The sequence below is a fragment of the Artibeus jamaicensis genome, unplaced genomic scaffold, assembly GCF_021234435.1.
Source record: "Artibeus jamaicensis isolate MK-2021 breed Jamaican fruit bat unplaced genomic scaffold, CSHL_Jam_final contig_64, whole genome shotgun sequence".
NCBI lineage: Eukaryota > Metazoa > Chordata > Mammalia > Chiroptera > Phyllostomidae > Artibeus > Artibeus jamaicensis.
This window is the reverse complement of record NW_026521911.1, coordinates 1,734,321-1,747,234: the sequence shown is the minus strand read 5'-3', so window position 1 is coordinate 1,747,234 and position 12,914 is coordinate 1,734,321. Positions and strand designations below refer to the sequence as shown.

The window sequence follows — 12,914 nt, the reverse complement described above, 5'->3', positions numbered from 1 at the left end:
TACCTCTTTGGTTAGGTTTATTCCTAGGTATTTTATTTTTCTTTTTGCTATATCAAATGGGATTTTTTTTCTTGATTTCTGCTTCTGCTGTTTCATTGTTTGGTATACAAAAATGCCTTTGATTTCTGGATATTGACTTTGTATCCCACTTTTTTGCCAAATTCATGTATTAGGTTGAGCAGTTTTTGGGTGGAATCTATAGAATTTTCCATGTACACTATCTTGTCATCTGCAAACAGTGACAGTTTTGTTTCCTCCTTTCCAGTTTGGATGCCTTTTATTTCTTTTTCTTGTCTGATTGCTGTGGCTAAAACTTCCAATACTATATCGAATAGAAAGGGTGAAAGTGGACAACCTGGTCTTGTTCCTGATCTTAGTGGAAAAGATTTTAGTTTTTGACCATTGAGTGTGATGTTTGCTGTAGGTCTCTTATATATGACCTTTATTATGTTGAGGAATGCTCCATCTATTCCCACTTTGCTGAGTGTTTTTATCATAAATGGGTGCTGTACCTTATCAAATGCTTTTTCCACATCTATTAATATGATTATGTGATTTTTGTCTTTGCTTTTGTTTATGTGATGTGTTACATTTGGTGGCTATATATATTTTAGTCATTAGATGTCTCCTAGCTTAATCATTTCTCACATGTTTGGTAGTTTTCTGTTCCCTTTTTTTTTTCAGTTTTAAAGTATTTTTCTATGCTTAAACAAATAATAGTTTTAAACTGTTCATACATATTACACAGGTTTTTCTTCCCCCAAACAGGAATTTAGTCACATATCTTTTTTTCTTTTTACTATTTCACTTGTATTTTTCTCTGACTGCTATATAGTGAGAATATGCTAATTTATAATCCTACCAGTAATAGACAAGGAGAAGTGGACGTGATGAATGTGTACTGAGAGTCTGTGTTGTCCCAGGCACTGTGCCTGGGTCCTTTCACCTCCATTATTTCATTTGACTCCCACACTTGTTCCCCCTCAAGTGACAACAGAAGGTGACACAGCTAATAGCAGATGAACAGAGGTCAGGACCCAAGCACATTGTGTCCCAAGGTTTGTCCTTCTCCCACAGCTTTACTAATATTGGATTTTACCTTCTGTTGTCCCTACTTACTAGAGAGCATCAACATTCTCCCAAGTGATTGTTTGCTGTTTATATTTACTCGTATATGATAATCAGTATCTTTTGTTAATTTACTGTCGATAAGTTTTAAACTGAACTTACCTTGTACACAGTAGACATGTATCAAAGCTTTATCATAATTTTTTTGTTTGTGTGTATTCCTTTTTTACAGGCTCTTGATGGAAATGTGTATGATCATTTGAAGGATTATTTAATAGCCTTCAGCCGGACGGAGCTGGAAACATGTCAGGCTGTGCAGAACACGTTCCAGTTTCTACTGGAAACCGCCAGCAAGGCAAGTCACCTTCAGTGCAACATGTGATGGCAACCACGATAGAATCTAAAATAGTTTGACATACGAATTAATGCAAGTACCAATGACATTAGAAGAATGCTTTAAAACGGGAGTATCTAATTCTTTGGCGTCATCTGGGCCACACTGGAAGAAGAAGAGTTGTTCTGGGCTGCACATTAAACACATTCTGGCACGTAATCACCAAGAGATCTCATAATGTTTTAAGTAAATTTACAATTTTGTGTCAGGCCGCATTCACAGCCATCCTGGACTGCTTGCGGCCCACGGGCTGCAAGAACACCCCTGCAAAAGGGCAGATTTCCTGGAAACAGTATGCCTTCTCACAAAGGTAAAGGATATTGTGTTCTTGAAGAATTGACATGAAGGTCGAAAGGTGAAGTTATGATGCGGGCTAGCTGGGGACATCAGTCCATCGTCATGCCCATTGTTTTTTAAAAGAATGGTTTAAAGAGCTTTACCTTCCTCTCAGATTTTGAATGCATTCGTTCATATGGTGAAACAAGGTCATGGTCAGTGCAGAGAATAACAAAGGGACACTAAGGGAGAAATAGCATTTATAATCAATAGAGGAACAAATACAAAAAAAATAAAGGAATAAATACTATGATATCCTGTTTTATAAACATTAACCTTACCTCTAAATGCTGTCATTCTTTGATAGTAATCTTTTCATTCAAAAGTATTACAATCCATCAACTTTGCTGGCATGTCATATTATATACAAAGAAAATCAATGAAATTGCTTTTCTTTAGGATGTCACAGATTTAAATTTCTTACAGTAGAGAACCTGTTTTTTGGAAGATAAATTGTTCTTGTAATTAGTAAATGTTTTCTTTCTAATAAATCAAGGTCATAGGAAACATTTCCCAACTGAATTACATGCATTTGTAAAAATATATTCATTTTATAACAGCTATCTTTAAAAAGCCAGTTCAATTCTCTTTTTTGGCAAGGAGAGCGGGAACTGGCTGATACTATAAAGAAATTGTTTGGAAAGGAATCGGAATCCACCTCACAAGATCATGTCCACAAAGAGGAAAGAAAGAGGAAAGAAGGCCCAAACCTTCTTCCTTAATTCCTCCTTTTCTATTTATTCCTGTTTTCCATGTACCACAACTTCAGTTTTATTTTGAGAAAAACAGTTAAAATGTTAAGTTGATATGGAAAAGATCATGAGTCTGTTGCTCTGAAATCCTGTCATGCACAGTTTATTTTCCTTTATTTCCTCCCACAGGATCCAATAAAAGATATAAAAGGACCGATGTATAGAAAGAAGAATGGATGGATAGGTAGATAGTTGTGTGAGAGCTAATGTAGAAAAATGTTAATTTAAGAATCTAGGGTATATGGGTATTTTAGCACAATTCTTTTTATATTAATTTGTGTATATTTGAAATTTTCCATAAGGGAATATTAGGGGGAAGTCTGTGAAAACATCTTTATTCCTTTAATATATTTTATTGATTATGCTATTACAGTTGTCCCATTTCCCCCCTTCATTCCCCTCCACCCTGCACACCCCCTCCCACCCACCTTTCCCCCCTTTAGTTCATGGACCTGTGTCATAAGTTCTTTAGCTTCTACATTTCCCATACTATTCTTGCCCTCCCCCTATCTATTTTCTACCTACCATCTATGCTACTTATTCTCTGTGCCTTTCCCCCCTCTCTCCTCCTCCCACTCCCCTGTTGCTAACCCTCCATGTGATCTCCATTTCTATGGTTCTGTTCCTGTTCTACTTGTTTGCTTAGTTTGCTTTTCTTTTAGATGTGGTTGTAAATAACTGTGAGTTTGCTGTCTTTTTACTGTTAGTATTTTTTCTTCTTTTTCTTGGATAAGTCCCTTTAACATTTTATATAATAAGGACGTGGTGATGATGAACTCCTTGAACTTGACCTTATCTGAGAAGCACTTTATCTGCCCTTCCATTCTAAATGAAAACTTTGCTGGATAGAGCAATCTTGGATGTAGGTCTTTAGATTTCATGACTTGGAATACTTCTTTCCAGCCCCTTCTTGCCTGTGAGGCCTCTTTTGAGAAATCATCTGACAGTCTGATGGGCACTCCTTTGTAGGTGACTGTCCCCTTATCTCTTGCTCCTTCTAGAATTCTCTCCTTCATTTTAATCTTGGGTAATGTAATTAGGATGTGCCTTGGTGTGTTCCTCCTTGGGTCCAACTTCTTTGGGACTCTCTGAGCTTCCTGGATTTCCTGGAAGTCTATTTCCTTTGCCAGAATGGGGAAGTTCTCCTTTATTATTTGTTCAAATAAGTTTTCCACTTGTTACTTTTCCTCTTCCCCTTCTGGTACCCCTATATTTGGGATGTTGGAACGTTTAAAGATGTCCTGGAGGTTCCTAAACCTCTCCTCATGTTTTTGAATTCTTGTTTCTTCATTCTTTTCTGTTTGTTTGTTTCTTTCTTTCTTTCTTCCTTCTGGTCCACTCAATTGATTTTAGTCCGAGTTTTCTTTCCATCACTATTGGTTTCCTGTGCATTTTCCTTCATTTCACTTAGTGTAGTCTTCATTTTTTCATCTAATTTTTTACCAAAATCAATCAGTTCTGTGAGCATCCTGATCACCAGTGTTTTGAACTGTGCATCTGAAAGGTTGGCTATCTCTTAGTCACTTAAAAATATTGGCTCTGGGGCTTTGATGTGTTGTTCTGTTTGAGCCATTTTTTCTTTTTCTTTTCCTTTTCTTTTCTTTTTTTTTTGGTCAGGTCCTACCACTTACGTGTGAGGGGTGGGGCCTTAGGTGTTCACCTGGGTGGGGCAACCCAGTCTCTGAGTTGTGACGCTGTATGTGGGGGCGGGGTCAGAGAGGGAACAATGGCACTTGCTCTGCTCTCTCTCTAGGATTTCAGTCCCTTCCACTCCTTCCCACAAGCAAATTGGGCCCTTCTGGTGCTGGTCCCCAGGTGGGTGGGCTTATGTACGTTCTAGGACCCTGTGGGTGCCTCCATTGAACTCTCCTGTGAGGCTGGGAGTCTCCCAGCACCTCAACCCCCACAAGTGTTTTCAGTCAATGCTTTTAGGCTTTATTTCTCGGTGCTGGGACCTTGGGTTGCGCCGTCTGTCTTGCTGCCCGTTTTTGCCAGGTTTATCTGTGCACGAATGTGTGATCATGGTCAGCCAACTGCCTTGCGTGCCTCACTGGGTCTGCCCATTGCCACCCCATGTCCGGAGTCTGCTAGCTGCCACCTATGCACCCAGGTCTGCTAGGCACTGCCTTTTCCTACTGCAACCCCTCTCCACTGGTGGCCAACTCCATCCCTCTTACCAGTTTGGATAAATGGTTGTCTGACTTCCGTACAGTTCAATTCTATCATTTCTGGGTGCTTTTTTTTTGTTTCTAAATTTTTGTTGTCGTTAATTTTGGTTGTGGAAGAAAGCACAGTGTGTCCACCTACACCTCCATCTTGGCTATAAGTCCTTTATTTCTTTTTTATGGAGTAGTTGATTTTGACTAGCGATCAAATTGTTTATATTTATTGGTCCATTCAAGTTTGCTATTTCTTTTTTTCTACATTTTGGTAACTTACACTTTCCTAGACAATTGTCCATTTCATTTATAAAGTTTGATGGCATAAATTTGTGTATAAACTAGCTTGCTTCTATAATTGTCTCACTTATTATTTTTAATATTTGCTTTTTCTCTTACTTTGATCAGAGTTAATGGTGTATTTTTAAAATATATCTTACCGATTATGCAATTACAGTTGTCCCAATTTTTCCCCCATTGTCCCCCTCCACCTGGTACCCCCATTTCCTCCCTCAGTTCCCCACCCTTAGTTAGGTCCATGGGTCATATATATAAGTTCTTTGTCTTCGCATTTCCTATACTGTTCTTAACATCCCCCTGTATGTTTTGTGCCTACCAATTTGTGCTTCTGAATCCCTGCAACTTTTCCCCTATTCTCCCCTGTCCCCCTCCCAGCTGATAACCTTCCAAGTGATCTCCATTTCTGTGATTCTGTTCCAGCTGTTCTGCTTGTTTGCTTGGTTAGTTTTTTACATTCAGTTGTTAGTTGTTGATAGTTGTGGATTTGTTGTTATTTTAATGTGCATAGTTTGATCTTCTTATTTTTCTTAAATAAGTCCCTTTGATATTTCATATAATAATGGCTTGGTAATGATAAACTCCTTTAGCTTTATCTTGTCTGGGAAGCACTTTGTCTGCCCTTCTGTTCTAAATGTCTGCTTTGCTGGGTACAATAATCTAGGTTGTAGGTCTTTGCTTTTCATCACTTTGAAGACTTCTTGCCAATCCCTTCTTGTCTGCAAAGTTTCTTTTGAGAAATCAGCTAACAGTCTTATGGGAACTCCTTTGTAGGTAACTCTCAGCTTTTCTCTTGCTGCTTTTAAGATTCTGTCTTTATCTTTAACCTTTGACATTGTAATGAAGACATGTCTTGCTTGTGGTTTCTTTTGGGTCCAACTTGTTTGGGACTCTCTGTGCATCCTGGACTTACTTGTATGTCTGTTTCCTTTGCCAAATTAGGGAATTTTTCTTCCATTATTTTTTCAAATAAGTTTTCAACTTCTTGCTCTTCCTCTTCTTCTGGCATCCCTATCATTCGCATGTTGGCACATTTGGAGGTGTTCCAGAGGCTTCTTAATTTGATACTCAATTCATCCCCTCAACTGTGGGTTCCCTATAGATTTTTCTCTATTTCACTTAATATAACCTTTATTTCTGCCTGGGTCTTTTTTATATTGTTGCCATACTTAGTGCATTCTTTGAACATCCTGATAACCAGTGTTTTGAACTCTGCGTCTGATAGGTTGGTTATCTCTGTTTCATTTAACTCTTTTTCTAGAGTTTTATTTTGTTCTTTCATTTGGGCCATATTTCTTTGTCTCCTCAGTTTGGCAGCCTCCCTGTGTTTGTTTCTAGGTATTAGGTAGCTGCTTTGACTCTCTGTCTTAGTAGTGTGGTCTGTTGTAGAAGAGTGGACCTATAAATTGCATGGGACAGAGCCTTAGGTGACCACCAGAGTGGGGCAACCTGTTTCACCGCTTTGTGACTCTGTGGCGGGGGGGGAGTAGGGCTCTGAGAGGTAACAGTGCAACTGCCTCCTTCTAGAGGTTTGCCTGTGAGAAGCAAGCTGTCTCCCAGTACTCATCCTGTTTCCAGTTTCCTCACTTTCTCCCAGATGCCACTTGTGCCCATTCTAGCTGTTGCCCTGGTGCTGAATCCCAGAGGAGGTGTGTCTGCAAGTGTCCTAAACCTGTGCTGGCCCTTTAAGATGAGTCTCCTGATAATCTAGTAGTTTCTTCTGCCACCCAGACCCCCACTGATTTTTGCAGCCAGATGTTATGGGGATTTATCCTCCTGGCACTGGAACCCTGGGCTAGTCTGGTGTGGGGCTGGGATCCCTCACTCCCAAGTTATTTCTGTCAAGTTTTTATCCACTACATGTAAATGTGGGACTGCCCATTCCACCACATCTCCCTGCCACTGCCACGGCTTTGTGCCTCTTCACCTCTCTCTGCATCTCTGCCTCTCCTGTCCATTTGGATGAATGTGGTTCTTTAATTCCTTGGATGTCAGACTTCATACAGCTCAATTTTCTGATGGTTCTGGGTGATACTTGATTTATAGTCCAGATGTAATTTTTTCTATAGTTGTGCGAGGATGCAGCGTGCGTGTACGTACTCCTCCATCTTCAACAGTCTATTTTATTCATCTTGTTCAAGAGCCAGCTTTTGTTCTACTTCTCAGTGTTATTTTCTGTTTCCTTAATTTCTGCCTCTATATTTATTATGTATTTCCACTTTATTAGCGTTTATGGATGGTCTCACTTTTTTTTAGGATTATTTTTCTATTAGGTCCTATATTTTCAGCCTTGGTTTCAAATCAATCCACTTAAAGCTAAAAAATTCCTCTTTCACCTTTAACCACATTCTGTGATATGTAGGACCTTTTTGTTTTGTCTTTTTTATTGTTATTTAATTACACTTTACATTCAGTGTTATTTTGTGTTAGTTTCAGGCACACAGCATTGGTGTTAGACAGTCATACTTCACAAAGTGTGTTATTGAATGAATAACATACAATACACAGTTATTACAGTGTAGTGACTATATTCTCTGTGCTGTGCTTTACCTCCCGGTGCCGTCTGTACTTCTCAGTCCCTCCGCCTTTTCCATCCAGTCCCCCAGCTCTGTTTGTCTTCTTTCCCCTCTGTATCTGTTAATTATTTAGAAGTGAGCTCTTCCAGTTTCCACTCAATGGGAGTATGTAGTGGGGTAGCATTTTTCATTTCTAATTTTATTAGAAATTATTTTTATTCTATTACAGTGATCCTAATTTAATCAGACATTTTCCTCTGAACAAAATTATTTAAATCATTTTCTAAGAATGAGTTAGGTTGAATACACTACTTTTAGTTCATGAAACAGGTAAATGTATAGCATTAAAAAGCATCTAATATTTTATAGAACATTTAACAACTTTACAGGAGTTTTTAGACATCCTCTGAAGGTGGCATTATCAGGCCTGTTTTAGAGAGAGGAAAACAGGCTCAGGGAGTTTATGTGCCTTCCCGAGGTCACTCACACGTAGTATTTCCCATGCTCACCTACTGTCTCCGCTTCTGTCTTTAGTTTATATTATTTTCATAGAAAGTGAATTAAAAATGTATAAACTGAGTTGGGCACATAAAGAGATAAGCTTTCATTTTCCTCTGCATTCACTCATATGAGTGTCTTGCTCTCCAGGGACGAGGAATAAATGAGATGCTCTTATGTCCTGATTGAACATGGTAGTAATAAAAATTTAATAAGAACGATGTAGCTCAGAGATGTGCCCCTCTGTTCCAAGCACCAGAAGAGCTCACGCTTTCTACAGTTTTATTCCCTGTGCTTTCCTGCCACAAAGGCCTGCTGATGCTGCTCTTCTTTCGCTGCCGAAAGCCACCCAGCGATTCGGTAATCCAAAAAGAATTTTGAAACTCTATAGGTTTTTACTCTATATCATTCTTGTCTTTTGGGGATAAAAATCCATTTTTTCTCACATATTTAAATTGTGATTCTGCATATGCTAAAAGACATTCCAGGGTGATTCATAGTGTTGCACCATAAATGTTATGATGTTCTCTACATCTTTCATCCCCTAAAGGAAAACAGCTATCCCTAGGAGCTTTTGTTCAATTTTAATTATTTATGAAGCTTGCTTTTCTCCTTAATAATTTATGAAGTGCTTTGTATATGTGACTGAAGCAGATGTTGTCATAGATATTTTCTCTACAATAGTCATTCTAAAGATAGTTGTGCTGGTCTTTCTAGTTTGTTTATGTGCGCTTACTTTCTGTCTGCTTAAGGAAACCAATTAATAATGTAGCTCTTTTAACAATTCAGAGAATAACGGTGTTTGCTATATTCCTTTGAAAATTAAATTGTCTAGTATTGCTATTCTTAATACCTTGAAGACTAACCAAAAAAAAAAAAGGAAACCTAGTAAAAAGAAGAGGGGAAAAAAACTACACGATTATCTCAAAAGCCACAGGAAAAGCATCGGATAAAATGCAGCACTCTTACCACGAAAGCACTCAGCACATTAGGAACAGAAGGGAACTTCCTTAACATGATAAAGGGTATTTATGAAAAACCTACAGCTAATATCACACTCACTGGTGAAAAACAGCAAGTTTCCCCCGCTAACATGAGGAACAAAGTTACTGTTGCTATTCACCATGGTACCGGAGTCTTACAGCAGTTAGGCAAGAAAAAGAAGTAGAAGACATCGACATTGAAGAGGAAGAAGTAAAATTATTTGTTCATAGATGACATTCATATAGAAAATCCTGTAGAATCCACAAGAAATGATACTAGGGTTAATAAATGAAATCAGCAAAAGTTACCAGTATAAGATCAAAACACGCAAATCAGTTGTGTTTTTGTTCTTCATTAATGTGTGAACCAAAAGGAAATTAAGAAAACGATTCCAACTACAGTAACATCTAGAAAATAAAGTACCCAGAAATAAACTTAACCAAGAGTGTGAAAGACACTGAAAACTACAAAATATTGCTGATATCATTTAAAGAAAACCTAAATAGCTCTGGCTGGTGTGGATTGAGTGGTGGCCTGCAAACCAAAGGGTCACCTGTTCGGTTCTCAGTTAGGGCAATGCCTGGGTTGCATGCCTGGTCCCCAGTTGGGGGCATAAGAGAGGCAACCACACACCGATGTTTCTTTTCCTCTCTCCCTCCTTTCGCCTTTTCCCCTCTCTCTAAAAGTAAATAAATAAAGTATTTTTTTAAAAAGGTCAAAACTATGAACAGTAAAATGACAACAAACACAACTATCGACAACTGAACCTAAAAAAAACAAAAGCCAACTAAGAAAACATCTAGAACAGGAACAGAATCACAGAAATGGAGATCACATGGAGGGGAAGAATAGGGAGAAAGGTACTGGTGATAAGAAGCATGATTGGTAGATACAAAATAGACAGGGGGAGGTTAAGAATAGTATAGAAAACAGAGAAGCCAGAGAACTTAGATGTATGACCCATGGACATGAACTAAGGGATGGGAAGGCTGGAGGAAGGGAGGGTGCAGGGTGGAAAAGGGGGATAAAGGGGAGAAAAAATGGAACAACTGTAATAGCATAATCAATAAAATATACTTTACGAAAAAGAATTAAGCATTTATCATTTATCATACCTTATGGTAACTAAGTAATTTACTTGGATAGTTTCTCTTATGGAAGAAGCATTTTAGCTAATAAGTGAAAAAGAAATGATAAGATGATAGAAAAAATTTGAAAACCTCTAGTTTTTGCAACCCATAGTGGATTTAGGCGTTTATCATCCAAGGCCTGTTCTATTCGTTTTTTAGGGCTGCTGTACCAATTTCCATGAGCTGGATGGCTTAAAACAACAGAAATTTACTCCCTCCAAGCTCTGGAGGCCAAAATTCAGAAACCAAAGGGCCAGCAGGGCTGCACTTCCTCCAAAGGCTTTAGGGGAGGATCGGTTTCTTGCCTCTTTCAGCTTCTGGTGCCTCCAGACATTCTTTGGCTTGTGGCTGCCCGGCTCCAGTCTCTGCCTCCAGTCTCTGCCCCCAAGGTTACACTGAATCCTCCATCCGTGTTTTCCTTGGTATGTCTTTTATAAGGACACTCAGTAGATTTAGGCCCATCCAGGGAATTAAGAATGATCTTGTTATCTTAAAATCTTTAGCTATCCTTAACTTAGATAGATCTGCAAAGGGCCTTTTTCCAGACGAGGTAACGTTCACAGGTTGCAGGGATGTATCTTTTCAGGGGCCCCCATTCAGACCACTGCAGCTGTTAATAACATCAAAAGAGGCAAGTCAGAGGCAAGCTTTCTCATAGAAGTGACCGCCACCTTGTCAAAACCCAGAAACAAGCAAAACACCTGGATGTAATCAAGCATCAATATATAGGAAATATAGGAAATAGAACACTACAAGGATGCATGCAATAAGATTCATATGTGGGAAGCTCTATAGACAAAAACCCAGTTCAACAACTAAAATGCAAGGATCGAATGAGGAGAAAGAGAAGGAAACCTGAGTATTTTATTTTTTATTTTTTTAATTATATTTTTGAAACCTGCACATTTTATTTTTTAATTACATTTTATTGATTATGCTATTACGGTTGTCTCAGTTTTCCCCTTTGCCCCCCTCCACCCTCCACTTGACTGCCTCAGGCAATCCCCACACCGTTGTTCATGTCCGGGGGTCATGCCTATAACTTCTTCGGCTACTCCATTTCCTGTGCTGTACTTTACATCCCATGGCTATTCTGTGACTACCTATTTGTAGTGCAGGCAAAGGTCAGCCCCCACCTGTGATCAGCCAGGGGCCACCCTGCATGAGCTATAAAGCATTTGAGATGACTGCTGCTATTGTGCTGGGCTTGGAGATTCTCGGGAAAAACCAAGTTGTGAATCTAGGCTGGCTGCTGCTATGCCAGGCCAGGGGCCACTTAGCAAGAGGTATGGGGGCTAGAGGGTTAGCTGTTCCTTATTTGAGAGGATTTAGGAAGTTGTAAAGCATGAGCCAAGACCAACCACTCAGGTGGAAAAGTCAGGATTTACAGCTTGGGTGAGCTGGAGCCTCAGGGGATCTCCAGGGCAGGACAAACAGTGTTAGATTGATGAAGTCTCAGATATGGTACCCACCTGCTAGCTCTGTGGCTTTCTGGGGGGAGGGCCCAGAAAAGGGACAGTAGTCTCAGTCCGCATTTCTGTGTGGGAGAAAGCTGTCCCCCAGCTCTTACCTGGATCCCAGTCACTTCATTTCCTCCTGTGTGCCACTGCTGCCTTTCAAGCTGCTACCCTGGTGCTGGAGCTCAGAGGGAGTGAGTCTGTGTAAGTCTACATGTGAGTTTTTTAAGGGGAACAGCTTCAGACTCTAGCAGTTTCTTCCACCAACTCAATTCCCACTGGTTTTTCAGCCAGAAGTTATGGGGACTTACCTTCCTGGCACTGGAACCCTGGTCTGGGGACTGGGAGTCTTCTCTCCTGAGATATCCCTCCCGATTTTTTATCCCACACACGTATGTGGGAATAGCCCATTCTGTGTCCACCCCTCCCACCAGTCTGGATGGATGTGGTTTCTTTAATTCCATAGTCGTCGGACTTCCATTCAACTCAATTTCTGATGGTTCTGAGTGATGGTTGTTCTATATTTTAGTTGTAACCTTGATGTGGTTCTGTGAGGAGGTGAGCTATGTCTCCCTATGCCACTATCGTGACTGGAAGTCCCCAGGAACCAATGGTTGATTCTTGTATGTGCCCTCACTGGGGATGGAATCTGCAACCTTGGCATAGGGGGGATGATGCTCTAACCAAATGCACTACCTGGCCAGAGCCTGCAGCTTTTTAAAATTGGAAGTGGAGGAAGTAGGTGGGTTTATAGATGAAGCAATATTGGCCACAAGGGGATGTTTTTGGAAGTTGGTAAATGGGTATGTGGGGATACATTATACTCTTGTCTGTATTTTTATATGTGTTTGAAATTTTTTGTAAGAAAAAATTAAAGTTTTTGAGAGGTTGGAAATTCCCCCTGCACCCAAAAGATATATAGTACCTGGGAGGATAGGTTTGGCAACTAGAGGGGCGCTTCTCTTAGCTTTTTCCTTATGGTGATTGGGGAGGCTCCCAAGACTTTGTCAAGAGCTCTTACAGCTACTCTCGCTTAAACTGGACCCTTGGAAAAGAACAAAGCACATTTCCCTCTGAGAAGATGTTGATTCAGCCAGCCTTCCCTGGGCGAATTCTCCCAATCACTCCTCACCCACCCCACCTCCACAGTTTGGATTAAATATCACCTTTTGTGCTCTCCTAGTACCCTCTGCATACTTCCTTAGTGTGTTGTAATTTTATGGCCTGTGTGGTTCTCCTGGTTTCCAGATTATACAGGGTCCAGCAGCAGTAACACCTGCTTGAGTGGGGCTGGTAGGGTCATAATATGTGTGTAATAATTTA

The 12,914-nt window shown here is 39.9% G+C and overlaps 1 protein-coding gene across 2 annotated transcripts in view; it reads left to right on the top strand.

Moving 5' to 3' along the window:
• The window catches only part of FCHSD2 (FCH and double SH3 domains 2), a 221,250-nt gene that overhangs the window by 164,818 nt on the left and 43,518 nt on the right, over positions 1-12,914 (top strand). For both annotated transcript variants that reach the window (XM_037135754.2, XM_037135753.2), the window contains exon 9: positions 1,301-1,423. In XM_037135754.2, coding sequence (XP_036991649.2) covers positions 1,301-1,423 — 123 coding nt within the window. The remainder of the gene's footprint in view (positions 1-1,300; positions 1,424-12,914) is intronic.